The sequence below is a fragment of the Callithrix jacchus genome, chromosome 1 (assembly GCF_049354715.1).
Source record: "Callithrix jacchus isolate 240 chromosome 1, calJac240_pri, whole genome shotgun sequence".
NCBI lineage: Eukaryota > Metazoa > Chordata > Mammalia > Primates > Cebidae > Callithrix > Callithrix jacchus.
The window spans coordinates 177,305,465-177,333,380 of record NC_133502.1 but is presented as its reverse complement, the minus strand read 5'-3'; the positions used below and the strand labels follow the sequence as shown (position 1 = coordinate 177,333,380).

General features: G+C 56.8%; 3 protein-coding genes across 15 annotated transcripts in view; 2 read left to right on the top strand and 1 right to left on the bottom strand.

Moving 5' to 3' along the window:
* Positions 1 to 3,101, top strand: part of ZER1 (zyg-11 related cell cycle regulator) — a 41,549-nt gene extending 38,448 nt beyond the window's left edge. For all 7 annotated transcript variants that reach the window (XM_035259668.3, XM_003732057.6, XM_078329040.1 and 4 more), the window contains exon 16: positions 1,488 to 3,101. In XM_035259668.3, the coding sequence (XP_035115559.1) occupies positions 1,488 to 1,545 (58 nt within the window). In that variant the 3' untranslated portion in view covers positions 1,546 to 3,101. The remainder of the gene's footprint in view (positions 1 to 1,487) is intronic.
* Positions 3,102 to 7,882: 4,781 nt separating this feature from the next.
* ZDHHC12 (zDHHC palmitoyltransferase 12) lies at positions 7,883 to 11,122 on the top strand. 3 transcript variants are annotated; one of them, XM_002743359.6, is made up of 5 exons: positions 7,883 to 8,017; positions 9,434 to 9,570; positions 9,915 to 9,992; positions 10,184 to 10,350; positions 10,496 to 11,122. In XM_002743359.6, exons 1-5 carry the CDS (start codon positions 7,918 to 7,920, stop codon positions 10,815 to 10,817), a joined length of 804 nt encoding a protein of 267 aa, XP_002743405.1. In that variant the 5' UTR covers positions 7,883 to 7,917; the 3' UTR covers positions 10,818 to 11,122. The 3 variants fall into 3 exon arrangements, with proteins under 3 accessions (XP_002743405.1, XP_017832078.1, XP_035115531.1); XM_017976589.4 differs by having other exon boundaries at positions 10,471 to 10,929; XM_035259640.3 differs by having other exon boundaries at positions 10,518 to 10,856.
* Positions 11,074 to 27,246, bottom strand: PKN3 (protein kinase N3). Of its 5 annotated transcripts, none has more exons than XM_035259575.3 (22): positions 26,910 to 27,246; positions 24,660 to 24,900; positions 24,324 to 24,469; positions 23,539 to 23,650; positions 23,342 to 23,469; positions 22,955 to 23,138; positions 18,961 to 19,107; positions 18,771 to 18,880; positions 18,516 to 18,659; positions 18,049 to 18,124; positions 17,802 to 17,970; positions 17,496 to 17,598; positions 17,295 to 17,362; positions 16,652 to 16,715; positions 16,421 to 16,512; positions 14,687 to 14,863; positions 12,979 to 13,041; positions 12,751 to 12,827; positions 12,172 to 12,314; positions 11,983 to 12,090; positions 11,717 to 11,797; positions 11,074 to 11,606 (listed from the first exon to the last, which is right to left on the bottom strand). In XM_035259575.3, exons 1-22 carry the CDS (start codon positions 27,189 to 27,191, stop codon positions 11,394 to 11,396), a joined length of 2,928 nt encoding a protein of 975 aa, XP_035115466.2. In that variant the 5' UTR covers positions 27,192 to 27,246; the 3' UTR covers positions 11,074 to 11,393. The 5 variants fall into 5 exon arrangements, with proteins under 5 accessions (XP_035115466.2, XP_078185158.1, XP_002743404.4 ...); XM_078329032.1 differs by having other exon boundaries at positions 18,543 to 18,659; XM_002743358.6 differs by having other exon boundaries at positions 27,168 to 27,246.
* Positions 27,247 to 27,916: the final 670 nt, after the last annotated feature.

Here is a 27,916-nt window from a genome sequence, read left to right as displayed (position 1 = left end):
GGATATCGAGACCATCCTGGCCAACATGGTGAAACCCTGTCTCTACTAAAATACAAAAAATCAGCTGGACATGGTGGCACGCACCTGTAGTCCCAGCTACTTAGGAGGCTGAGGCAGGGGAATCGCTTGAATCCGGGAGATGGAGGTTGCAGTGAGCTGAGATCGTGCCACTGCACTCCAGCCTAGTGAAAGAGCAAGACTCTGTCTCAAACAATATAAATAAATAAATAAAACAATAAATGGACAGGGCCGTCCCCTTTGTTTTCTTTTCTAGTGCATCTGGGAGGTGGGAGGTGGCTGGTGGCCCTGAAATTTCTTTTTTTTTTTTTTTGAGATAGACTCTCATTCTGTCACCCAGGCTGGAGTGCAGTGGCATGATCTCAGCTTACTGCAACCTCCACCTCCCAGGTTCAAGCAATTCTCCTGTCTCAGCCTCCTGACTAGCTAGCATTACAGGTGCATGCCACCACACCCAGCTAATTTTTGTATTTTTAGTAGAGATGGGGTTTTCCCACGTTGGTCAGGCTGGTCTCGAACTCCTGACCTTGTGATCTGCCTGCCTCAGCCTACCAAAGTGCTGGGATTATAGGCGTGAGCCACTGTGCCCAGCTGGCCCTGGAATTTTCATGGTTAACAGGGATTCCCAGGAAATTTGAGAAGCACTAGGTAAGACTGACCAGTTACGTAGGGCAGTCACTTTGAACATTTTTCCAAGGCCTATGATGGGAATCTGAGGCACTGGTCTGTCTGACAGCAAGGAGTAAATGACCCTGGACAATGCTTAGGAGAAAGCCCTTGGCCTATCCACTGATCCCTCTCCTACTCTGAGTATTTGCCTCCTAAAATGCATTGGGACACCCCTTGAACACATGGAGGCTGCAGTGAAGCTCCCAACTCAGAGGCTTGGTGTTGAATGGACAAGCTGTCTGGGGTCCAAGGTGACAGCTGACAGTGATGGTTGGCAGGGGTCAGTCTGGGGCGGTCAAGATTTGAAATCTGAGCTGGAGCACTGGGCCCTAGCTGCCCCTGCCCCACCCTGGACCTGCCACTGGATCTGGGCCTCTGGGGGAATCTGATGTGTAGTCAGTTTGGGGACCACTGGTGGACTTCTGGAAAGAGAAGGGTCTAGTGTGCAGGAGAAAAAAGGAAGAGGTCGCTAAATAAAGTTCCAAAGTGTTTTGGAGGTCAGGCCTGGGCTGATTTGGGGACCCCCCTCTATCCAGATGCCCTGGGACTGGGGGTGGGGGAAGAGGGGCATGGGAAGGAAGGGAGGGAAGGATGGCTGGTGGTGGCATTCATGGCCACAGGTGCCATTCCCTGGGTCCCTACACATGCTGGCCACTCTGCCAACCCCTCTGTCCACATCATTCGGTCACTGTCACCATCACTATGAACATGTGTTCACCAGCTGCCTGATGACCTAGGAGGGGCTGGGCTCACCTCTGCCAAGCCCACCCTCCAATCCTGTCTTCCCCCATTGTCTCCAGCAAGGTGATTGAGCACTGCAGTAACTTTAAAGAGGAGAACATGGACACGTCCAGATAGAGGCCTCCGCCCCCAAGGCCGCCACCACTCTGGACCACAGGCGGGGAGGAAGTGCGCTGAAGCAGCCCACTGGGCGGGCCCCTTATGGGGAGCCTCCCATGGGGTGAAGAGACACGGGGGACTTTTGCACAACCGATGCTTTTCCTTAACATTAGTGATATATATATATATATTATATATATATATATTTTTTTTGGTTAGGAAGTGTGAAGTTTTGTGTGTATGATTTCTGTACAAAACAAAAGCAACACTCCCGGAGTCCCTGCCACTTCCTTGGCCATTCTCAAGCCCACTCAAAGCCTTCATCGCTGCCACATTCACTCCTACCCCAGCCGGACTAAATGCCTATAATGTTGAGTGTCCAGTCCTTGTCCAGTAAACTCAGATCCTGGCCTGGCTTACTCTGATGAGAGGAGCAGGCCATGGACAGCCTACTCCAGCATCCTGACCCACTGCTCACATCTGAGAACCCCACCTTGGCTCCCGGGCGCAGCTGATGGGGTTTGGGGAATAGGACTTACCCCACTGGGTCTCCCAAAAGCCTTGGTGCTCCCAGCTATGGGCCATCTGGGGCAAGAAAGTGAGCCATTCCTAGGCTGAGGTTCAGGCAGCCCTGCCCCCAAAGACCCCCTAGGAGCAGGGCGCCCAGTGGCCCTGCTGCTGTCCAGCCAGGCCTGCCTGAGGCCACGCTGCTATGGAGGCTGCCTCCTAGTCTCCCATCAGGTCCCAGGCTGTGGAAGGCCCCAGCCCAGGGATGGCCAGAACTCAGGGCAGATTCCACTGCCCCTTCTGCCAAACACATCCAGAACCTGCCCCCGCCCTGGAAGCCAGCCTCTTCTGGAGCCAGGGAATTGCTTCCTCACTCCACAACCCTCACCTGCCCAGGCGTTCCCACCAGCAGAACTGAGCCTGCCTCCTCATCCCAGCCTGCCCTGCTGCCCAGACGACTCCATGCCTCTCAGAGGCAGAGGTCCCACGCCAGCCTTTCACCCACAGTAGCCACACAGCCTCCTCCAGACCAGCACTCGGACTGCCCTGCAGTGGCCGCTTGGGCCTCCCAGGCTGTTCCTCCTGGCCCCAGGCTTTACCTTGGAAACCTGAGAGGTGCCAGCTCTCTCGATCCTCCCTTGATTCGCTCCTCCCCCAATGGACGCTGCTCTCATGGGACACTTGTGGACTGCAGGAGCCTGGGGAGCAGCCAAACCCTGGAGGCAGCCTTCGGGTGATGGCTTTTTCTTCCCTTTTCCTTCTAGGGGCCTGTTTTTCGGTGTTTTTAGCATTTCTGCCTCCAGGCAGGATAACCGGGTGAGCAGCTTTGGGAGAGACACCTGGCCTTTTTCTCCTGGAGCTTCTCCCTCCTGCCCTAGGAAGGGGCAGCAGCCTTGTGTTCCCCCAGCTTGGCAGATGGGCCGCATGCGGCGCTCCCTTCCATCCCACGCTCAGTGGCCCCGGCCAGACCCTGGCAGAGTTCACACCTCATTGCTTTATCCCCTGGGGTCTGGGGGAAATGTCTGTACTTTGGGATGTCACAGAAATACATTTTTGTGCAAAGTGGAGAACAGAGCGTCTTTTGTGTTGAAGGGATTGCTAGCCTGGCTTCCAGGCTCCAGAGCAGGGCTCGAGCTACCCCTCTCGGGGGCTACAGTATGGGTAGTTCTGGGGTAGGGAGGGGTGCGTTTGGTGGGTTAAAGGCTACAGCCTGGGGACAGGTGGCAGTGGACTGAACTGGAGTACCTGTTTCCTCTGCCTTCTCTTCACACCCCTGTGCCCACTGAGGACACAGCTGGCAACCAGTCCAAGAGGGTGCCTGCCTAGGACAGCTCAGCCTGATGGGGGAGACAGATGGCAAATAGGAGATTACAACTCTGTGCCACCAGTGGGGAGAAGGCAGCAGACTAGGTGTCTCTGGCCAGCAGGTGGGAGTGGGCAGGCTGGTCAGGGAAGACTGGACTCCACTGGGCCACAGTGCTTCGGGGAGAGGGGGAGGAGCCAGTGTGGTGTCCCCATGTGTCTGGGAGGCTTCTCACAAGAGGACAGAGTGGAGCCAAACGCAGTGAAAAGACAGAGGCTGCCCAGGTCTGGCCCAAGGTGCTGAGGAAAAGAGCATCCTCAGCAGAGGGTCCTGCCAGGGTGGACAGAGAAGCAGCCCCATGTGGCCCTGGCAGCGTGAGGATCAAGGGTGCAGTGGGAGGGGACCAAGAAGTCGCTGGGGCCAAATTGTGAGGTGGCCAGACTGCAGCATGGCCCAGGGCCATCCTGACTGACACCTGTGGTCCCGCACCACTATCGACAGTGGCTTCACATCCTCAGAGCTGCCTGGCTGGACTAAGAAATGATATGGTCACACCCTTTACAGGCCACAGTGAGTGTGTGGATTTTATTCTCTATGTGAGGTTTTAAGCCTGGGTATCAGAGCAGGCTTAAGCGTTTCTGGAAGCTGAGCACTGACTCCTCCCACAGGCTCTGTGAAGCTAAGGTCCCCTCTTCTCCACCACCTGCAGGGCCTGGACCTGGCCTCTCTCTCCCCTGGGTGAGAGCCCCTGCCACTGGCCACCCACAGGACCTGGCAGGAAGGGCATCAGGTGTTTGCCTCGGAACCCTGGTGGGGCGTCTGTGCCTGGGAGGGAATGAGGGCAGTGCCTGCCAGCAGCAGCCAACACTGCTGAACCTTCATCTCTGTGCCAGGCCCTGTGCTAAGTGCTTCATGGACCTTCTGCTTCCTTAGAACACTGGCAGTAATCCATTTCACAGACAAGGACACTGAGACTCAGAAAGGTGAAGTGACTTCATTTTTTTATTTTTTTTTTTTGAGACCAAGGTCTCACTTTGTCCAGGCTGAGTGCAATGGCACAGTCACAGCTCACTGCAGCCTCGACCTCCTGGGCTCAAGCAGTCCTTGCACCTCAGCCTCCCAAGTAGCTGGGGCCACAGATGTGTACTCCCATGCACATCTAATTTTTGTTTTTTTTTTGTAGAAATGGGGTCCCACTATGTTGCCAGGCTGGTCTCAAACTCCTGGGCTTAAGCAATCCTCCCACCTCAGCCTTCCACAGTGTTGAGATTACAGGCATGTGCCACCACGCCTGGCCTGGTATGACTTCTTACTTCAAGGTTGCCACAGTAAAGGAGGGAAAACAAGGTCCTCCGGATGTGCCAGGTGCTCCTCCTCTAGCTCCTTGGCTTGGTACCTGCCATTTCCTGTATCAGGAACACTAGTTCCTGCTCATTCCATCACAGCACCTACTTATCTCATGGAGCTAAAATTGCTTTGTTTAGTCTCCCGCATTGGACTGGGAGCAACAAGACACATGGAGGCTCTGCTGTAGCCCAGCACAGAACCTGGCACATTGAGAGATCTCATTTTAAAATCGTGTGGCCAGGCTGGGTGCAGTGGCTCACACCTGTCATCCCAGCACTTTGGGAGGCTGAGGAAGGAGAATCACTTGAGCCTGGGAGTCAGAGATTGCAGTGAGCTGAGATCATGCCACGGCACTCCAGCCTGGGCGACAGGGCAAGACTCCATCTAAAAAAAAAAAACCTAGGTGATAGGATGAGCTGTGCAGCAAACCACTGTGGCACACGTTTGCCTGTGTAACAAACCTGCACGTCCTGCACATGTGCTCCTGAGCTTACAATGAAAGTTGAAGGAGAGAGAAAAAGAAACTATATTTTGCTATGCAGCACCTTTAAACAAGACCTACCTCTCCAAAAGTAGACTGACGTAAAGCAATTCTACTGAGTCTCACTAAGAAAGGTGACCTCTGGCCGGTGCGGTGGCTCACGCCTATAATCCCAGCACTTTGGGAGGCAGAGGTGGGTGGATCACAAGGTCAGGAGTTCAAGTCCAGCCTGACCAACATGGTGAAACCCTGTCTATACTAAAAATACAAAAATTAGCCAGGTGTGGTGGCATGCACCTGCAGTCCCAGCTACTGCGGAGGCTGAGGCAGGAGAATCAACTGAACCCAGGAGGTGGAAATTGCAGTCAGCCCAGATTGCACCACTGCAGCACTCCAGAGTGAGGCTCTGTCTAAAAAAAAAAAAAATGGCTGGGCATCGTGGCTCACACCTGTAATCCCAGCACTTTGGGAGGCCGAGGCAGGCAGTTCACAAGGTCAAGATATTGAGACCATCCTGGCCAACATGGTGAAACCCCGTCTCTACTAAAAATACAAAAATCAGACCAGGTGCAGTGGCTCATGCCTATAATTCTAGCACTTTGGAAGGCCAAGGTGGGTGGATCATGAGGTCAGGAGTTCGAGACCAGTGGTGGTGTGTGCCTGTAATCCCACCTAAAAAAAAAATATAAATACAAAAATTAGCTATCTGGCAACAGAGCAAGATTCCGTGTCAAAAAAAAAAAAAAAAAGGTGGGAATTCATTGGCTCTTGCAACCAGGGGCTGCAGAGTTAGTATTGGCTTCAGGAACAGCTGGATCTAGAGGGTTCAAAGTTGTTTGGACCATCTCCCTGCTCCCCACTTTAGTGCTGCTTATCTATCTCTATGTGTCTTTATAAATTGGTCTCCAGCCAGGCGCAGTGGCTCATGCCTGTAATCCCAGCACTTTGGGAGGCTGAGGTGGGTGGATCACGACGTCAGGAGTTCAAGACCAGCTTGGCCAATAGGGTAAAGCCCAGTCTCTACTAAAAATACCAAAACAAAAACAACTAGCCAGGCGTGGTGGCGCGTGCCTGTAGTCCCAGCTACTCGGGAGGCTGAGGCAAGAGAATTGCTTGAATCCAGGAGGCGGAGGTTGCAGTGAGCCGAGACTGAGCCACTGCACTCCAGCCTGGGCAATAGAGGGAGACTCCGTCTCAAAATAAATAAATAAATAAAAATAAGTTGGTCCTGCGCGGTGGCTCAAGCCTGTAATCCCAGCACTTTGGGAGGCCGAGGTGGGTGGATCACGAGGTCAAGAGATCGAGACCATCCTGGTCAACATGGTGAAACCCCGTCTCTACTAAAAATACAAAAAATTAGCTGGGCATGGTGGCGAGTGCCTGTGATCCCAGCTACTCGGGAGGCTGAGGCAGGAGAATTGCTTGAACCCAGGAGGCAGAGGTTGCAGTGAGCCGAGATCACGCCATTGCACTCCAGCCTGGATAACAAGAGTGAAACTCCGTCTCAAAAAAAAAAAAAAAAAAGGTTGGTCTCATTTTCTCCAGCCACAGACAGGATAGGTCCTCTCCTCACAGTGTAAAGATGGCTCCCGGTTGCCTTATATCCCATTCCTTAGGCTCGAGATCCAAAACAATGCCCCTTCCTCTCAGCATCTAAACAGTAATCTCATGGAAGGCCTGTTATTGGTTCTGCAGAGACGCACGCACACAGCCTGCCACCCGCACGCCATCCAATGAGGTGAGGGGCAGTCCCTCCAATCACATGGAATCGGAAGTCGATTCCCCCAACCAAAAAAAGGATGTTGAGCTGAGAAAAACAACAGATGTCAGAGGAGTAGCCTGGAGGAGCGGGGATGGAGCCAATTAGATGTTGGCGGAGGAGGATGCTGGTATCAGCGGGAGGTGCTGTGGAGAGGCAGGGCTGAGTGGGGAAGGCCCTGGGGATACAGAGGAGGACAGCCTGAAGCCTCCAGAGGGGAAAGTCCGCCTTTTAGGTGGGGGCTCACAGCAGGAGAGGCAAGACAGTCCTGTGCCAGACAAGGCGCTTCCATTATTTAATCCTCCCAAATACCTTAGGAGGGAGACACTATTGACAGCCTCCTTATAGAGATAGAAAACAGCTCAGAGGGGCTCAGTAACTCTCCCAGTGTCACTTGGGTAGGAAGGGGCAGTGATGGTATTTCTGACTCCCGCCTAAGTTGGATCAGCCATAATCGGAATGTGCCCCACGTACCTCCACTTTCTCTCGTCCGTTTGCAATACCTGATAATAAACAGCAAAGAGGTAAAGCTGTCATCACAGAGAAACCTTGGGCGAGCCCTGGCCCTCTCGAGACCTTAATCATCACATCTTTGAAATGGGCACAATTTTGCCTCCCGGACTCAAAGCAAGCGGCTGGATCGTTGAAGCGCCCAGGGAGCTATGCGCATGCGCAAGGCTGTGGGGCGGGTACAGGAGAGAGCGGAGGAGGGCCGCGCGCGCTCCAGGGCTTTCAAAAGTTACCTGGCGGGTGGGGCTGGGGTTGGGGGAGTTATCAGCTGCGCGCGCGCGCCGGCCCCGCCCTCAGCCTCTTCAGGCACCTGTTGGCTTGAGGGCCCACTCAGCCGCAGCTGCCATCCAATAGGCAGCCTCTCTGACCCAGTCCGGCCCCGCCCCCTCCTCGATTCACCAATTCCCGGGCGGCCGCGTGCCCCTCCCTCGGAGGGCCCGCCCCTCTGGGCGCTTCTTCCGGGTGGGGCCCCGGGCCGAGGCGATGGCGCCCTGGGCGCTCCTCAGCCCTGGGATCCTGGTGCGGACCCGGCATACCGTGCTGACATGGGGGATCACGCTGGTGCTCTTCCTGCACGATACCGGTGAGCCGGACCCCGAGCAACCCCGGACCCACCCGATCCCGCGTGGTTCCCCAGACGTTTGGGTCTCACTGGGTCTCCCGCCTAATCCCTGGAGATCCTGGGATTGGCCCGAAATCCGCCAGCTCCTGAAGCCCCCTCCCCATCTATCATTCCAAGAGTCAACAGCAGTTGGCTGATACCCCGTCGATCCCTAATTAATCCCAGCATCTTCCTGATCACTGCCAGATGCCCTGTCTATCCCAGACCTAGCCGGTGCCCACCAGATCCAAGGACCGACTTGAACCCCATGTCCCCTGATCCTGGGACCCACATGATCCTTCCCAGGAACCTGACCCCAAATCTTTCCATCCATACGATTACGCAGCTCAACTATATGCAAAGATTGGCATTCTGCCCACACCCACACCTCCACACCCCCATGGCCACTAGCTGCCCAAGTCCAGGCAACCCCTCAGGCAAGAGAACACCCCATGGGATGCAGCCCATCTCCCATCTTCCCACAGGAACACCCATTCACCCACCCACCTCCATTTTCTTCAGTAACCCCCTACCTAGCACCTCACCTGCCACACACAGGCAGCCTCCCCCACTGTCACCCACTGCAGCCCCCAGCCCTCCTTCCATGGTGGTCCAGCCTCAGTTTCTGGACTGGGACCCCTTCTGGCTTTACTCCCAAGACCTCAAACCTTCTCCACCACCTTCACCCTTTAGCCTAAAAACTTGCTCAGGTCTCCCTATAAGAAAAGGACCCCTCTCAAAAGCCACCCTTTTATCTCTGCTCCTTCTTGCAACCAAGGGACACTGGATTTGTCCACACTCTGCTGTCTGGTGGTCTCATGCCCCCCCATTCCTTGTCCTGCACCCCACCTCCCAACTTCCTGTCGTCTCCATGTGCTGAAGCCCACTGGACCCTGCCTTATGCCCCTCTGCAGCGTCTGAGCCTGCCAGCTGCACCCTCCCCCATATAGCTGTCTCAGGCATTTCAGACCTGGCCAGTCTCTCACCATGGCAGAGCCAGAGACCCTGGACCCCTCCTCCCTCTCCCCCACATCCTGTCAGGTCTGGCTTCCTTAGAAGCCCCCTCTGTCTATTCCCTCCTCTCTCACTCCCTGCCAGGCCTTTGCAGCTACCCTCTTCTTCCTCCTGGCCAGATTCTCTGCCCCCAGGCTTCCCCGATCCATTTCTCTAGCAATGAGGTTTTCCAAAACAGATCTGGTCCTGTAACCTTCCATGGTTCCCTCTGACCCTCCAGATAAAGTGCAGATGAACTGCTGGCCACACACAGCCACTCATGGAACCAACCTCTCCAGGCTTTCGCTCAGCCAGGAACACACTTCCCCACCTCCAGCTGCACCCCAGCCCCATCCACTCCTGTTCTGCCCAGCCCAGCCTCACTGTGCTCTCTGGCCTCTCCAGAGCTGCGGCAATGGGAGGAGCAGGGGGAGCTGCTCCTGCCGCTCACCTTTCTGCTCCTGGTGCTGGGCTCCCTGCTGCTCTACCTCGCTGTGTCACTCATGGACCCTGGCTACGTGAATGTGCAGCCTCAGCCTCAGGTAACCAGGGGCCCTGACTCTCGCCCACAGGGACTCAATACCCAGTAGTCTCCACTCCAGGTTCTGTGCTGCAGGCTCTTGCGGGGGCAGCTCAGTGAATCCTCTTGCCAGTTCTAGAGCTCCATCCTACATTAGCAAGGAAACTGCTGGGACCAGAGAAGGAAGAGACTGACAAGCATCACACAGCTGCCTTCAGTCCAGGGTGCTCTGCCACACCCACACCTCCATTCTACATGGGATGGGCCCCAAACTCCACAGAGCTAAGCCGGTCCCTAGGGGAGCTGCTTACTAGTGCCACCTTTCTCCCAAGGGGACCGTGTCTTACACCCCACCCCTCATTCCAGGAGGAGATCAAAGAGGAGCAGACAGCCATGGTTTCTCCGGCCATCCCTCTTCGGCGCTGCAGATACTGCCTGGTGCTGGTGAGTGAGGCAGGAACCCCCGTGGGAGAGGTTGGGCCAAAGCGGAGACTCCTCAACCTCCTCCTGCCCCACTGCCTGGGCCTCACCCCTCCTCCAAGAAGGGCCTTCCAGATTCAGTCCCTGATTCCCCCCTCAGTGGTGGGCCCACAGCGGGGCTGGCACTGAGCCCTCACTCTCCTCCATGCCCACAGCAACCCCTGAGGGCTCGGCACTGCCGTGAGTGCCGCCGCTGTGTCCGCCGCTACGACCACCACTGCCCCTGGATGGAGAACTGTGTGGGGGAGCGCAACCACCCACTCTTTGTGGTCTACCTGGTGCTGCAGCTGCTGGTGCTTCTGTGGGGCCTCTATCTGGCATGGTAGGTGCTGCCCGGGGTGTGGGGAGAGGGTGGGATGCATGCTTCCAAAGGGGTGGACAGAGCCAGGGCTCCCAGGGACCCTGCACAGGGAGGGAAGAGCTCCCCAGCCCTCCCCAACAGCAGGCCCCTGTTCCCGGCACCGCAGGTCAGGCCTCCGGTTCTTCCAGCCCTGGGGGCTGTGGCTTCGGTCCAGCGGGCTCCTGTTTGCCACCTTCCTGCTGCTGTCCCTCTTCTCATTGGTGGCCAGCCTGCTCCTTGCCTCGCACCTCTACCTGGTGGCCAGCAACACCACCACCTGGGAGTTCATGTCCTCACACCGCATCACCTATCTCCGCCAGCGCCCCGACAACCCCTTCGACCAGGGCCTGACCCGCAACCTGGCCCACTTCTTCTGCGGATGGCCCTCGGGATCCTGGGAGACCCTCTGGGCTGAGGAGGAGGAGGAGGGCAGCAGCCCAGCTGTTTAGGGTCGCTGGAGGCCGGGCTGCCGTCTAGTGCCTGAAAACCACAGGGCCTGTTCCCAGCTGGTGTCAGCCCTCGGAGGGCCTGGGGCCCTCTTCCTGCCCACTCCTCAGGCCCCAGAATGGAGCTTCAAGACAGACAGATCCCTGCCTCAGTGGGCGGTTCTGCCTTCCAAGGAAGAAGGGGAAGACCTGTGGGCAGCTCAGGCCCAAACGGACCTCAGGCTCCACCCCAGCCCAACCCAGCCCAGGCTGCCGCCAGTGTACATGTATGAATTTAATAATCTATAAAGCAAGTTAAATCCTAAAAAGACAAATCGTATCACTCCTCACTGTGGTACCCTTTCTGGGCCAGGTCTCACTGGGAGGTAAAGGAGGACAAGCTGGAGGGGGAGGGAACACACTTTGCCCAGGGACACTGAGCAAAGCCCACGACAGCAGACCCATGGCTGCCACCTTGAGTCCCAAGGCTCATAAATGCCAAGCAAGTCCTGGGCCTCCAGGCAGGGCCTCCAGACAGGTGGGTGAGCAGAGGCTCTAACAGTCTGTGGGGGTAGGAGGCAGAGGTGCCACGAGACGCCCTCAGGGCTCCAGGAATTGCTCTGACACAAAATCGAAGTCCCGGAAGGCAGCCTGTTGGCGGGCAGTGAGGGGGCTGTGGGGTGCAGGTGGGGTCAGGGCAGGCGGCAGCCCTGTGAATTCATCCTCAAAGTAGCGCAGGTCCGCAGGGCCACAGAGGGTGGGCACAAAAGGGGGCTGGACGGTGCGGGCAAGCAGGGCCTGCCAGTTGGTGGTCTGGAGGAAAAGGAGAGGTGCCTGAGATGGCGGGAATGTCAACCCCAGGAGTCACTCCATGCCACCCACCCTGCCAGGCACAGGGGACCACTGCCACCCCAGCCGCTCACCCTGAAGAATGGCTGGACCTTGATCTCCTCAGCATCCTGCTCCCCCGCCCCGAGGCGCTTCTCCGGGCACTTCTGGAGGAGCTGGGCAATAGGATAGGCGCTCACTTAGGGCATTCAGCCCCAGGCACCGCCACCATCCACAGGCCCCAAGCGCGCTGGCCCAGAGGGCTCCAAGGATGGGTGTCAGGGGGTCTGCTGTCCCATGGAAGAGGGCACACGGGCCTTGAGTGGCCATCCAGCCCAGTCCCAGCCCCTGCAGTACTTACCTTCTGAATGAGCTCAAGCCCTTGCACTGACAGAAAGCCGGGGTAGGGGGCATCGGTGTTCACGATGCAATCAAACACCTCCTCCTCAGTGTCTCCTGGGAACGGGCACTGTGGAGATGGGGCTCAGCAGGATGCACGGGGCCCCTCCACCCCAACCCAGAGGCCCAGGCAGCACACTCCAGCACTCACCTCGCCCACCAGCATCTCGTAGAGCAGCACGCCCAGCCCCCACCAGTCCACAGCCCGAGTATACGCCTCCTGTGTCAGGACCTCGGGAGCCAGAAACTCCGGGGTGCCACAGAAGGTGCTAGTCCGGTCCCCAAAGCCAATCCCTGCAAACCAACACACACACCAATAGCTGCTTGCTGTGGCCTATTCACAAAAACCTCAACGGCCAAGCCTTATGATGCAGGAAGCTGAGCCTATGCCAAGCCCTGCCCTGTACCCAAGGAAGTGGGAATGTTTACGCCGCCATTCAACTGCAGGCTCACAGGCTAAGGTCACAGGAGGCAGAACTCAGGCTCCTCTCCCAGCCCTAACCACAGGCTTTCCCTCAGGCCAAAGGCAGGCCGGGGATCTCTACGAACTTCTAGGGCTGGGAAGAAAGGGACAGCGTGCCCAGCTGTCCCATGGAATGAGGTCTGGGGTGGGGGAACCAGGGCATCTGTGGATGGGGAGATTTCCTGGGAGATGCCATGTGCCCATAATCCTGTTGGCCAGGCTTGGTAGACGAGACTGGAGATGTGGATCCCAATGGGCGGCCCCCACCTTCCTTGCAGAGTCCAAAGTCTGCGATCTTCAGAAATCCCTGAGCATCCAGCAGAAGATTATCCAACTTCAGATCCCTGAGGGCAAGGGTGCAGGTCAAAGGGGATGGGCAGGGCTTAGACCCAGGGAACAGCAACTGCTCCTGGAGCAGCCCAGACAGGAGGGAGGTGGTATCTTAGTTCTCATCCACCCCACCGCCACCCCCAGGCATCCCTGGACAAAAGTCACCTGTAAATGATCTTCTTCTCATGTAAGAACTGCAGCCCCAGGACAACACAAGCCAGGTAGAAGCTGCAGGGGTGGTTATGAAAGAACTCAGGACGGAGGCAGGGCAGGGAGGCACCAGGATGTCCCAGCCAGAGTCAGAGGTGAGTGAGACTGGGACAAGCATCATGCTCAGGTTGGGGGTGCTCCAACAGTCCCAAGGTCACCCCAAGGTTGCTGTGCACTCCCACCCCACCCTTCCTGGGCTGAGGGCCAAGTGTGCACACAGCGCCCTGCAGTTGATTTTTATAATCATGCCTACTTTTCTTTTCTTTTTTTTTTTTGTTCTGTTACCAGCCTGGAGGGCAGTGGTATGATCTCAGCTCACTGCAACCTCCGCCTCCCAGGTTGAAGCGATTCTCCTGCCTCAGCCTCCCGAGTAGCTAGAAATACAAGTGCCCACCACCATGCCCAGCTAATTTTTTTTTTTTTGTATTTTTAGTAGAGATGTGGTTTCACCGTGTTAGCCAGGATGGTCTCAATCTCTTGACTTCATGCTCTGTCCACCTCCGCCTCCCAAAGTGCTGGAATTACAGGCATGAGCCACCGCACCCAGCCTTGTTTTTTTTTTTTTTTTTTTTGAAACGGAGTCTCACTCTGTCACCCAGGCTGTGCAGTGGCAGGATCTTGGCTCACTGCAACCTCTGCCTCCTAGGTTTAAGCGATTCTCCTGCCTCAGCCTCCCAAGTAGCTGGGACTACAGGCATGCACCACCATGCCTGGATAATTTTTATATTTTTAGTAGAGACACAGTTTCGCCATGTTGGCCAGGATGGTCATGAACTCCTGACCTCAGGTGATCTGCCTGCATCAGCCTCCCTAAGTGCTGGGATTTCAGGTACCTGGCCAATCATGCCTATTTTTCTTTTTTTGGTGGGGACACAGTTTCACTCTTGTTGCCCAGGCTGGAGTGCAATGGCCTGGTCTTGGCTCATTGCAACCTCTGTCTCCCAGGTTCAAGTGATTCTCTTGCCTTCTCCCAAGTAGCTGGTATTACAGGCATGCACCACCATATTCAGCTAATTTTGTATTTTTAGTAGAGATGGGGTTTCCCCATGTTGGTCAGACTGGTCTCGAACTCCCGACCTCAGGTGATCTGTCTGTCTCAGCCACCCAAAGTGTGGGATTACAGGCATGAGCCACTGCGCTCGGACAGTCATGCCTATTTTTCAAATAAGATCTGAGACTTGCCAGGTGTGGTGATGGCTCACACCTGTAATCCCAGCACTTTGGGAAGCTGAGGTGGGCAGATCACGAGGTCATGAGTTCGAGACCAGCCTGGCCAACATGGCGAAACCCCGTCTCTACTAAAAATACAAAAATTAGCCAAGCGTGGTGGCAGGCTCCTGTAATCCCAGCTACTTGGGAGGCCGAGGCAGTAGAATCGCTTGGACCCAGGAGGTAGAGATTGCAGTGAGCCAAGATCACGCCACTGCATTCCAGCCTGGGTGACCGAGCAAGACTCTGTCTCAAAAACAAAAACCTAATGCACAGCTTCATAAGCTAATGCCCAGGGTCATGAATGCTGTCAGTTGGTGCCAGGATGTGAGCCAAGGCCTCTGATTCCTGCTCCTCTGCTGCCGGGCACCTGGAGAAAGCAGGATGTAGGGAGCGGGTGTAGAGAACCAGGCAAAGTTTGCTGGAAGAGGCAGGCAGGAGGGATGGAACCCACCAGGCCTGGGGCTCCGGGAAGACATCCTCGTGGATCTGCATCATGAGGTCACCACCAGGCACAAACTCAGTCACGAAGCAGGCATGGCTGGAGGTCTGGAAGCACGCAAGGAGGGAGAGCAAGAAGGGGTGCCCTGTGCGACCCACAGCCTCCAGGATCCGCTTCTCACAGTACAGGCTGCAGGAGAGAGCAAGAGTCTTAGAGGGAAGGAAAACGTCCCCTGGGCTGTGCCCTGTGCCCTGCACAACACCTCTGGCTCCCTGTGCCCTCAGCCAAAGTGCCAGGTGGGTAGGCGGATGGTTTCTTTTTTTGTTTGTTTTTGAGACAGAATCTTGCTCTGTCACCCGGGCTGGAGTGCAGTGATGCGATCTTGGCTCACGGCAACCTCTGCCTTCCAAATTCAAGTGGTTCTCCTACATCACCTTCCCAAGAAGCTGGAATTACAGGTGTGTGCTACTATGCCCAGCTAATTTTTATATTTTTAGTAGAGACAGGATTTCACCATGTTGCCCAGGCTGGTCTCAAACTCTTGGCCTCAAGTTATCTACCTGCTATAGCCTTCCAGAATGCTGGGATTACAAGCATGAACCACCACACCCAGCCCCTTTTTTTTTCTCGAGATGGAGTCTCACTCTTGTTACCCAGGCTGGAGTGCAATGGTGCAGTATCAGCTCATTGCAACCTCTGCCTCCCAGGTTCAGGCAATTCTCCTACCTCAGCCTCCTGAGTAGCTGGGATTACAGGCACGCGCCACCATGCCCAGCTAATTTTGGTATTTTTAGTAGAGATGGGTTTTCACCATGTTGGCCAGGATGGTCTTGATCTCTTGACCTCGTGATCTGCCTGCCTCGGCCTCCCAAAGCCTGGGATTACAGGTGTAAGCCACCGTGCCTGGCCCTGTTTTGTTTGTTTGTTTTGAGACAAGGCCTTGCTTTGTTGCCCAAGCTGGAGTGAAGTGGTGCGATCTTGGCGCACTGCAACCTCCACCTCTTGGGTTGCAGAGCAACCCTCCCACCTCAGACTCACAAGTAGCCGGGACCACAGGTGCACACCAGCATGCCCAGCTAATTTTTCTATTTTTTTGTAGGGAGGGGGTTTTGCCATGTTACCTAGGCTGGCCTCTAACTCCTGGGCTAAAGCAATCCTCCCACCTTGGCCTCCTGAAGTACTGGGATTATAGGTATGAGCTACTGTGCCCAGCCTCCCCTTTGTTTTTAATTTATTATTCTTTTTTTAGATGAGGTCTCATTCTGTCGCCCAGGCTGCAGATCTCTGGTAAAAACTGCAACTTCCACCTCCTGAGCTCAAGCAATCCTTTCACCTCAGACTCCCAGCTATTTTTTGTAGATTGGGTTTCACCATGTGGTTCAGATTGGTCTTAAACTCCTTGGCTCAAGTGATCCACCTGCCTTGGCCTCCCAAAGTGCTGGGATTACATGCATGAGCCACTGCGCCTGGCTGCAGAGAGATGGTTTCTATATGACAGGGGCTCACAAGGGCCTCTGAACCTGCACAGCTACCAATGCCCTGTTTCACAGTAGAGTAAACTGACAGTCAGAGAGAAGAGGAGACCTGCTCAAGGAAACAGTTAACTACTGTAGGCACCAAAAGAGAATGCAGGCCTGGCTGGCCCCCACGGGGTCACCTCTCCAAAGCCCTAGGAGCCTTTCGCTGACCTCTGGATGCCACAGCCCAGGCCAGCCATCCTGGATGCTCTGCGGCGCCCCCACACACCTGTCTATCTCGTCCCGGCCGAGCACCTCCTGCTTCTTCAGCGCTTTGATGGCGTAGTATTTCCCCGTCCCCTTGAACTGGACCAGGAGGACCTGAGGCCAGAGTGAGGCTGGGCTCCAGGTGGGCCGCACCAGGGAGCCTCTGCCACCATGCCCACATATCAGGTCCTCCCAGCTCATGTGATGAGGCCCCCAACTCTGTCCCACGGCGGCACCAGCTTGAGCCCACTACCTTCCCAAAGTGTCCCCGGCCCAACACAGCCAAGCAGCGGAAGTCCTGAAGCCGAGGGGGTTTCCTGCAAAGAAAGAGATGGTACAGGCAGGGCGCAGTGGCTCACACCTATAACCCCAGCACTTTGGGAGGCCAAGGCGGGCGGATCACAAGGTCAGGAGTTTGAGACCATCCTGGCCAGCATGGTGAAACCCGGTCTCTACTAAAAAAATACAAAAATTAGCTGGGCATGGTGGCATGCATCTGTAATCCCAGCTACTGGGAGGCTGAGGCAGGAGAATCACTTGAACCTGGGAGGCAGAGGTTGCAGTGAGCCAAGATCACCCCATTGCACTCCAGCCTGGTGACAGAGAGAGACTCCATCTCAAAAAAAAAAGTACAGGAAGTCCCCTAGGACAAGGGCTAGGTCCCCACCCAGAGCCACTCCAAGCCTCCCATCCCCAGTCCTGGGCTTTCCTGACCTATGGGCTCATAAGAAAGCCCTGCAGTAAGGGCTTCTAGAAGCTGGCATACAGCTGGAGCTCAATAATGTGGACTTTGCAAATTAGACCAGGAGAGCCAGGGAGTAATGTACAACGGATACACAAACTTTCAAGCAAGCAGACGAACGTCTCAAACGTGAAGATACGCAGGATCAGGGTACCTGGTGGGGGAGGCTGGTGAAGACGGCCCACGTCGAGTCCTAGGCTCCATATGGGGGCGTTTGGTGCGCTGTGAGGACAGAGAAGCTCAGGGCGGGGCTGGGTTTCCTTCTCTCTTTCCCTCCAGGTCGACTACCCCACGCCTGGGTGGCCCCACCAGCCCTGGTCACCCCTAGGAGCCACTAGTCCTGCCAGCCCCTCACCGGCGTCTCCTCAGATGTTGGCTCCTGGGGGAGGTAGAGGCGTGGAGGCTTGGGTGGGGGCATCATCTCTTCACCCAAGGGGGTCTTCCTGGGCAGAAAATTACTGTAGAGAGGAAGTAGACACACAGGGCCCAGCATGGGCAGATAAAAGAGCCAGCAGGATCGACACACTACTCCAAAGTGAGACAGACAGAGGGTTGGGGACTGAGCAATGTGGACAGATAGACAGACAGACAGACACCGCCTGGACCCGGAGCAAGGCAGCCGCACAGAGAAGCATACAGTCTAGGGGAGAGCACTCCTCACCTGGGGGTGGGAGGGTCAGAGGCCTCTCGAGGTGTTGCCGGGGTCCGAGGGCACCCTTTGGGGGGACTGATGGTGCTCGGGGAGCTGCAGGGGGGCAGTAGGTTCATGACGAGACGCCCCCAGGCCGCCATGCTGAGGTTCATCTGCGAAGCCCTCAGGAAGTCCTGGCCTGGGAGAAAAAGGGGAGCTCAGTCCCCCCAGGGCCCCAGCCCTACTCATTCGTACACAACCCCCATTCTCTCCACACCTCTGCGTTTAGAGAAGATGCGTTTCTGCCTCCGCAGCCGGGGTCGCCTCTCAATGACAGGATCGCAGAAGGTCACCTGCAGGGGGGGAGCAAGGTTGTGGACCAGTCGCCTCCCACGTCTGCCACGGCACCTTCTCTGCCCCTGCGATCCCAGCCCAGGCCCCCAGTGTGAACAGACGCAAGAGCCAGAGGACCCACAGAAACAGATTCAATGTCCTCATTGGTAATAGCAGGGAAACAGAGGCCCAAGGAAGAGCCACTTGTCCAGGGTCACGCCTGAGGCAGGGCAGTCAGGACAAGGACCCAGGCCTCCAGATGCAGCCCCGAGAGGGTGGCTAGGAGTCCTTATTCTTGGTGACTCTCTGGTCCCCAATCTCTGCATCTACGTGTAGTGCATTGGTCTCGAAGGCCTTCCTGGCCCTGATCTCCCAGAGCCCGCCAGGTCAGAGGGCGGAGGCAGTGAGCACCTGGGCAAAAAGCAGCCCCTGCGGTACCAGGCTGAGGGACAGTTGGTGACAGGCATTGTCCAGGAAGTCCTCAAGTCTCAGAAAGGCCACGCCACAGAGCTGCCGCCAGTCCCGCCAATGCACCCCAATCTCCAGCTCACGGGCCTGTATTGGGGAGGGCAGGCTGAAGGGTGGGGTGCAGGACCAGCCCCGACCCGGGCAGCCTTCTGCCCCATAGCCCAAGGGCACCCCTGACCAAACAAAAGCTGGCCTTACTCGCTCCAGTGGGATGACGAAGGTCTGGTTCCAGGACTGTTCAGCCACCTGCCCCCAGCCCGTCTGGCCCACAACGCGGTTGTCCACCTTTAGTACGGCCAGCACCTCGCCTGCAGGGCCAGAGCCGGGGCTCAGGGCAGGCCGGGAGCAGGGCTCTCCTGCTCCCCCACTGAGCTCATTCCCTACTCACTGACAAGCTCGCCTCGGCCTCGCTGCTGCTTGGCCCTGGTCCGAAGCCAGCCCTCGGAGGGGCTGCCGGCCAGTGCGGCCACCGGGGAGCGTCCAGGCACAGTGGTCAGCAACTGTTCACAGCCCAGGAGACGAACCTGCAATGTCCCTGTGGGGAGGGAGGGTGGGGGCACTGTCAGATGCCATCTTCCCACTGCCACCACCAAGGTGTCCCGGAACCCAGGAAGGCCACCCTCCCCAGGAGGTGGCTGAACCCGGACCCTACACCCGAGGCCAGGGCAGCTACCTGAGGAACCTCACCCAGTATGGTGCCCTGGAGTGCCTGAACAGGAGCCTGCAGCTCCTGTTGCCCCCACTGCAGCTCCCAAGCACCATGAGCCACCCCAAAGAGTGCCCTTGGACCCCGATGACACCCTGGGAGGCCTCCGACTTAGCCACTGCCAGGTGAGGAGCCACCTTGTCCCAGACTGCATGCTTCTCTGTGGCAGCCACCCTCTCCAGGGCAGAGGAACTGGCTCTCCCCTCCACGTGCTGGAGTGGCAGGGACACTGGCTCAAACCTCAGAACTCAGCCAGGCTGCACAGAGCTGTAGCACATGACAGGATGCTGCCCAGAGCAGGCGCCTGGAGAGCACTGTGGCAAGGACAAGAGCTTAGGACAGGGAGCCGGAAGCCTGGCTTCCTGTCCTGACCCACTTGCTCCCTGGGCCTCAGTTTCCCCATCTGAACAATGGAAGTTAGTCCCAGCTCAGCCCCAACTTCCCCAACAGATATAAAATGTGTTTTGCCAGCAGAGTAAGTTCATGTGTCAGGTCACAAGAGGGTTAGAGAAAGGGTAGAGAAAGCAGTGTGGCCGGGCACAGTGGCTCACACCTGTAATCCCAGCACTTTGGGAGGTCGAGGCGGGTGGATCACAAAGCCAGGAGTTCGAGACCAGTCTGGCCAACATGGTGAAACCCCGTCTCTACTAAAACTGCAAAAATTAGCTAGGCGTGGTAGTGCCTGCCTGCAATCCCAGCTACTCAGGAGGCTGAGGCAGAAGAATTGCTTGAATTAAAAACCGTGGAGGTTGCGGTGAGCTGAGATCACACCATTGAACTGCAGCCTGGGCAACAAGAGTGAAACTCTATCTCAACAAAAAAAAAAAAAAAAGAAAGAAAGAGAAAGCAGTGGGGATAGGGCAGCTTTTGAGGGCACAAAGTGGGCCCAAGAGCATCATTTAGGGAGAGTCTGGGCCTGGGGGTTACACTCAGAGAGACCCTGTAAACAAAGGCAGGGGTCCAGGGTAGAAAGATCACCTTAGGAAGGACAACTCAAGTAACTGGGGTGTTTAGCCAGGAGACAGGATATAGGGCAGCCCTGAGTAGCTGAATTCTAGGCCTTTCAACAAGCTGTTTCTTCTGCATTCCTCAACTTGCCCATAAGTACTCCCATGTAAGTTCTTCAAGGCCAAGACACCACCCCTCTACAATAAACATTCCTTGGGCCGGGAGTGGTGGCTCATGCCTGTAATCCTAGCACTTTGGGAGGCCAAGGCAGGTGGATCACCTGAGGTCAGGAGTTTTGAGACCAGCCTGGCCAATATGGTGAAACTCTGTCTCTACTAATAATATAAAAAGTAGCCAGGCATGGTGGCGTGCACCTGTAATCCCAGCTAGTCACAAAGCTGAGGCGGGAGAATTACTTGAAGTGTGGGGTCCAGGAGGCGGAGGTTGCAGTAAGCCAATATCACACCACTGGACCCCAGTATAAGCGACAGTGCGAGACTCCACCTCAAATATACGGAAAGAAAACATTCCTTGATTCCCCAAGGCCAGGTGAGAGGGCACCATCCAGAGCCTGCATTTCCTCTTCTCAGCTCTGCTCACAATGGAATGGGTCAGTCTGTTCTGCAGCAGTGCTCTGTGTGGGCAGGCGCTGGCCTTTCCAGCTCAAACGGTATCGGTGGGAAGCTCAGGGCTTCAAAGCCCATGCTCTGAGATTATTTGTTGATTACAATTTGGCTGCTATTACAAGGAGACAGATCTCAGTACAAGATAAGAAAACTTTTTTTCTTTTTGAGACGGAGTCTTGCTTTGTTGCCCACACTGGAGTGCAGTGGCGCAATCTCAGCTCACTGCAACCTCTGCCTCCTAGGTTCAAGAAATTCTCCTGCCTCAGCCTCTCAAGTAGTTGGGATTACAGGCACGTGCCACCATACCCAGCTAATTTTTGTTTTTTTATTTTTTTGTGGCGCAATCTCAGCTCATCGCAACCTCTGCCTCCTGGGTTCAAGCGATTCTCCTGCCTTAGCCTCCCCAGTAGCTGTGATTACAGGCATGTGCCACCACACCTGACTAATTTTGTATCCACCGTCTAGGCCTCCCAAAGTGCTGGGATTACAGGCATGAGCCACCACACCTGGCCTTTTTTTTCTAAAGACAAGTTCTCACTCCATGGTCTAGGCTGGAAAGCAGTGGCATGATCATGGCTCACCGCAGTCTCAACCTCCCTGGGCTCAAGCGATCCTCCCGCCTCAACCTCCCAAGTAGCTGGGACTATAGGTATGAACCATCAAACCCAGATAATTTTTGTATTTTTTGTAGAGTTGGAGTTTTGTCATGTTACCCAGTTGGTCACAAACTCCTGGACTCAAGTGATCCACATGTCTCAGCCTCCTAAAGTGCTAGGATTACAGCTGTGAGCCAACTGTACCCAGCCATTTTAGTTTAATTTCACTGTTATTATTTTTCCAAGAAACCTCTTGTTTTTTTTTCAAGACAGAGTCATGTTCTGTCGCCCAGGCTGGAGTGCAATGGCTCGATTACAGCTCACTGTAACCTCCGCCTCCTGGGCTCAAGAGATTCTCGTGTCTCAGCCTCCTGAGTAGCTGAGATTACAGGCACCCGCTACCATGCCTGGCTAATTTTTGTATTTTTAGTATAGACGGGGTTTCACCATGTTGGCCAGGCTGGTCTTGAACTCCTGACCTTGTGATCCACCCACATCGGCCTCCCGAAGTGCTGGGACTACAGGCGTGAGCCACTGTACCCAGCCTTTTTTTTTTTTTGAGACAGAGTCTTGCCCTGTTGCCCAGGCTGGAGTGCAGTGGTGCAATCTCAGCTCACTGCAACCTCGTCTCCCAGATTCAAGGGATTCTTCTGCTTCAGCCTCTGAAGTAGCTGGGACTACAGGCATGCGCCACCACGCCCAGCCACTTTTTGTATTTTTAGTAGAGACAGGATTTCACCATGTTGGCCAGGCTAGTCTTGAACTCCTGACCTCCACCTGCCTTAGACTTCCAAAGTGCTGGGATTACAGGCATGAGCCATGGCTCCTGGCCCAAGGAAACTCTTTTTTGTTTTTTTTGAGATGGAGGCTCACTCTGTTGCCCAGGTTGGAGTACAGTGGCCCAGTCTCAGCTCACTGCAACCTCTGCCTCCCAGGTTCAAGCAATTCTGTGTCTCAGTCTCCCAAGCAGCTGGGATTACAGGTACCTGCCACCACACCTGTATTTTTTAGGCTAATTTTTGTATTTTTAGTAGAGATGAGGTTTCACTATCTTGGCTAGCCTGACCTTGTGATCCACCAGCCTTGGCCTCCCAAAGTGCTAGGATTACAGGTGTGAGCCACTGAGCCTGACCTAGAAAACTTTCTAATAGTCCAAGCTGCCCAGTGCTGGGTATCAAGCTTTCCAGGGCTGCGAGCTTCCTAACACCAGTGCTTTAAGCATGATTCTGATTATTTATATAAATAAAAGCTACACTATCTGAGGGCTAACTGTGCTAGGCACTGTGCTTAGCACATCATGTGCAACACAGCAACCCTATAAGGTAGGTCCTATTATAATTCCCATTATACAGATGGATAAACTGAGGTTTGGAGAAGGAATGTCAGTTTCCCACAGTCACACTGCTAGTGGGTGGTGGGGCCAGGATTGGAACTCTTCCCCAAAGTTCTTTGTGCTTCCAGGTCCCCCCAAAAAGAGAACTCTGAAGGGGGAGGAACCCTGGCTACCTGTCAGGGCAGTGGGCTTCACAGGTGTCCCTGAAGGCTGGGGGTATCCAGGGACCGCAGTCCGCAGATCTCGGGCCACTCTGCTGCGCAAAGGGTGGGAAGGAGGCAGTCGCTCCAGCAGCTGCTCCAAGGCCAGCCGCAGGAGGTCCAGTTTCTGGGAGGACTCCTGGAGCTGGGTCTGAGCCTGCGGAGGGGACATAGGGAGAGCCAGGTCTGTGGGGTGTGTGGCAGGGGGCAGAAGCCCAGGCCACCCAGAGCCACCTTCCACATGAAGTCTCGACAGAAGGTGCCTTCTGCTTCTCCACGGCCACCCTCCCTTCACGCCCTTGCAGAGGGTGGCATATGGAACAAGCCAGCCTTAGGAGAGGACCAGGGCTGGGGCCTGACCTCAGCCAATGCCTTGCGGTCCTGTGTTCTCCGGCTACCGAGCAGTTTCACCACGTTCTTGGCACCCTCGGCCACAGCTGCCTCAACATGCAGTCGATGCTGTAGCTCGTCCGCCAGCAGCTCAGGCCCTGTGGGGAGGAGGGCAGCCCTCAGGCCCTGCTCTGCCCTGCTCTGCTCTCCCTGTCTCAAGGCCTTACCTGGCTCTGGGGACCCACTGGCCTCCAGGCTGCTGATCTTCATCCGAAGCAGGGCCACCTTCAGCTGGCTGTCTCGCAGCATCTGCTGGGCGGCTGCCAGGAGCTTCTTCTCCTATGGGGCCGTGAGACAAGCCCATCAGACCAGGCCTGGGCCACAGCCTCCCCCATCAGACCAGGTACTGGAGCTGGGTCTCCCCCATCAGAACAGGGTTAAAGTCAAGCCTCACTCAGTTGGCCAGACACCAGAGTCAAGCCTCCCTTGTTGGACTAGTTGGTGGGGTGGGGGAGCCTTTTCCATCAGACCAAGGGCTGGAGTCAAGCCTCCACTTTCAGATCAGTGCTGGGGTCATGCCTTCCCATCAGACCAGAGCTGAGGCTAAGCCTCACCCACCCAATCAGGGCTGCGGCTAAGCCTCCCACATCAGATCAGGGCAGGGGCTAAGCTAAGCTTCTCCCCTCAGATCAAGGCTAAGGTCATGCCTCCCTCATCATATCAGAGCCACAGCCCAGCCTTCTTGTCAGACAAGGACTGAGGCCCAGTTCCCCATCATGCTGGTAATTGGGACTGGGGCTGGGCTGGGATCCGTTAGACCAGGGCCAGGCCTTCTCTGTCACACTAGGGGCTACAGCCATGCCTTCCCTGCCCAGCTGGGGTTTGGGGCTATATTTTCCCCATCAGGCTGCAGGCTGGGACAATGTCTTCCTTAAGGGCTCAATGGCTGAGCTGCATTTCCCTATCAGAGAACAGACCAGAGTGCCCCTGCCATCAGACTGTAGGGCCTCACCTTGGGGGTGCCACTGGCGCATGTGTGGGTCATGTTCTCAGCTCCCTGCTTCACCTTCAACTCCACCTGTAGCTGCCTCCGGAGGGCCTCCAGGTGTCGAGCCCTGAGCTGCTCTGCCCACGGCCGGGTTCCCGAGGCCACAGGCTCTGTGCACAGGGATATGGAGCATATGAGTCCCTCACCCAGAGCCGAGACCCACACTGTGGCCTCTCCTTCTTCCCCCACTGTTCTTATGAACAGGAAGTGAGGTGGTCTTGCCACAGCAGCCAGGGCCCAGGCTAGGGGCCAGGTGGGCCTGGAGCCTTCTGTCCTGAGCGGTCTCGGCTCCTCACTCACCAGCCAGGCCAGGCCCGGGGTCGGGCAGCAGGATTCTGGCGTGCAGCTCCCGCAGCTCGCCATGCAGCTGCTCCAGGCGGCGGTTGGAGGACCGCAGCAGCTGCTGCACATGGCCCAGGTGGCGGCGGTCTGTAGCCACGCGCCGCAGGTTCTCTACCCCCTCCTTGATCTTCAGCTCCTTCTGGATGGCCCGGCGGATCACCTCTTTCTCATCCTCCGGGGGCCACTGGCTTGGCCCAGGCTGCAGAGGGTGGAGAGCAGTCTTGGGGTGCCGCAGCCACCAGCAGCTTCTGCTCACTGCAGATGGAGGCGGAGGAAACGACGGCACCCAGGACTGACAACCACAGGGCTTGGGGAGCCTCTCTCCGCTTAGAGCTCAGGCCTTAGCCAGATGGAAACTCCCAGGCCACTCATTTAGGCCAGGCTCCTGTCCTCTGCCCAGTAGAGAAGGGTGGGGCTGGGAGGATTGTTCACACGGTAAACGGGTGCCAGGCTCTATTCTAAGAGCTTTGCATGTATTACCACATCACTCCTCCCAGCAACCCCACCTGGTAGCTGCGGTCATTATCCCCATTTTCTTTTTCTTTTTCTTTCTTTTTTTTTTTTTTTGAGACAGACTTTAACTCTTGTTGCCCAGGCTGGAGTGCAATGGGGCAATCGCAGCTCACCACAACCTCTGCCTTCCATGTTCCAGCGATTCTCCTGCCTCAGCCTCCCTAGTAGCTGGGATTACAGGTATGTGCCACCACTCCTGGCTAATTTTGTATTTTCAGTAGAGAAGGGGTTTCTCCATGTTGGCCAGCCTGGTCTTGAACTCCCGACCTGAGGTGATCTGCCTGCCCCAGCCTCCCAAAGTGCTGGGATTACAGGCATGAGCCACCATACCCGGCCTATTACCCCCCATTTTCTAGTGAGGAAACTGAGGCCCAGAGAGGTGAAGTAACTGGGCCACAGTCAAGACATTGAGGAGAGGCCACCATCTCTTGGGCCCCAGCTGTCCCCGGCAGCCCTGGGTAATCAGGTTGCTTTCTCTTAAGTCTGGAATCTAAAGTAGAGTCCCAGGAAAGCTCAAGGCTGAGTAGGGGTTAAACAAAGCCACAAGGGAAAGCAGCCAGAGGCCTGGGAGTCCCGATGCTGCAGGCAGCAAAGTAGAGGCACAGCGAGGGGCTGGGGAGTCCTTGGATGCCCACTTCTCACTCAGCTCCTGTAAGTAGAGGCCCTCTCACTGCTTCACCCAGGCTGGAGTCAGGAACACCTCCTTTCCAGTCACCAGCATTTCAAAACGACCAGTGCCAAAGGTGACCTCAGGCCAGGGTAACCCAAGATACCCCCCAACAAGAGCTCTTGCAGGAACCCCATCTTACCTCTCTGTGTTCCATCTCCTGAGCCCAGTGGAAAGGGCCGAAACCCTAGACTCTGGGACCAGCCCCCCCACCCCAGACTTCATCGGGGCCTCCTGGCCCAACTGTCAGAGGGCAAGGGCGAGGTTCAGGAAATCCTCTGACCGCCCCAGGCCACAGGGCCAGAGCCAAAGGCCAGAGCAAACAAAGATCCCATGGAGCTGGGGGTCCGGCCACCGGGGTCCTGAGTCACCCAGCTGCCTGTAGGGCGGGGCCCCACAGGAAATCGGAAAATGTGTACAAGCTACCTCTGGAACAGGCGGAGGACCTCCAAAGGAAGGGGGTGGGAGGGGGCAGACCCAGCCCTGACGGCGGCCTAAGCGACTGGCTCAGACACTCAAGAGTCTATACGCACCCCCAAACACTCCGATGGTCCTGTCTGCCCTGGGTTAGAACTCTGACATGGAAACACACACCTCCTCCCTTCTGCTCTGTGAGGGGACCCGCTCCTGTCTGCAAATGTCCCCCTCCCCACCACTGTCTCCGGGACAGGACACCACCTCTCCTTCCTCAGTAGCAGACAGACACGGCGTCGGTCCTCCGGGCCCAAGCGCACCGACTGCCACCTCTGGCAGGAAACCTGGCCCCCTCTGCATTCTAGAACCCGCTGTGTACTCAAAGGTTCCCGCCCCGGCGCGGGGGAGGCCGCTCCCCTCTCGCCTCGTGTGCTCTAGGAGGGACTCCCGCCAGTGCCAAGCGTGCACACACTGCGCCCCGGGCTGCGTGCACATTCTAATCCCCCCAGGCTCGCGTGGCCCCCCTTCCTATCCCGGCTAATTCCCGTCGGCCTTGGAGCCCCATCAGGGAAAACCGACTTTAGGACAGCCTGGGGCCCACCCTGGTGGCTCACATGAGGACTCAGCCGTGCTCGCTCCTGGTCAGCCGGGGGCTGATTTGGAGACGCTGCAGGGCCCAGGAACGATGGAACCCGGGGCTCAGGTAGGCTCTGCGAGGGCGTCGCGGGGTCCGGGCAGGGGCAGAGGCAGAGGCAGGGATGGGGCGCGGGCGAGGGGCGGGGCGGGGGACGCGGCCGCGGTTTGGGGCGCCGGGGCGGTAACCCGGGCTTCCCGCACCCCCCGGCCACGCGCACTCCTCGCGCGCTGTTCACCTGCCGCGGCGCCCCCTCCTCCATGGCGCCGCTCCGGCCGCTCCGAGCCCTCCTCTCAGCCACTCCAGTCCCGGAAGCCGCGGCCCCTCCGCCAGGTCTTTCAAACTTGAAACTTCCCGGGAAGTGGCGCCGGAGACGCGGGATCGGGCGCCCCCTCCCGAGACCCGCTGGCCCGCCCGGACCCGGGGAACCAGCGCCGCCTCCCGTCAGCACCGGTCCAGCGCCCCGGACTCCACGCCCGAGGTCCCGCGCCCCAGCGGCTCCCTCTGATCCAACATTCCGCGGGATTCCGGCCATAGCACCCGGGCCTCGGCGGCCGCGGTTCCCGCTGTGCGTGACCGCGCCGCATGCCCAGAATGGACGTTCAGGCGGAGCATCGCCGGCGCCGAGGTCCTCCAGCCTTCCCCGCCGCGCGCCTGCAGGCTCCGGCCAGTTGGTGACCGGGGTGAGGGTGGGGGGAACAGCGCCCCCTGAGGCTAGCCGGGTCGCCCAGCCGGGTGCAGCAGTGGAGGGGGAGGCCTCCTCTAACTTTCAGCCCCTTCACGACCTCGACCAAGCCCCTCAAGTCTCTCTTTGTCTGGCAGGTTGTTGGTGTAATGTGGGCCAATCCAAAATTGTCTCTCTCCTCGGAGTGGTTGGCCCAAACTAGGTATTAGTCACTTCAAGAACGTATACTAGGCTGGGCACCTTGGCTCACGCCTATAATCCCCGCAGTTTGGCAGCCCGAGGCCGGCGGATCAGGTCAGGGG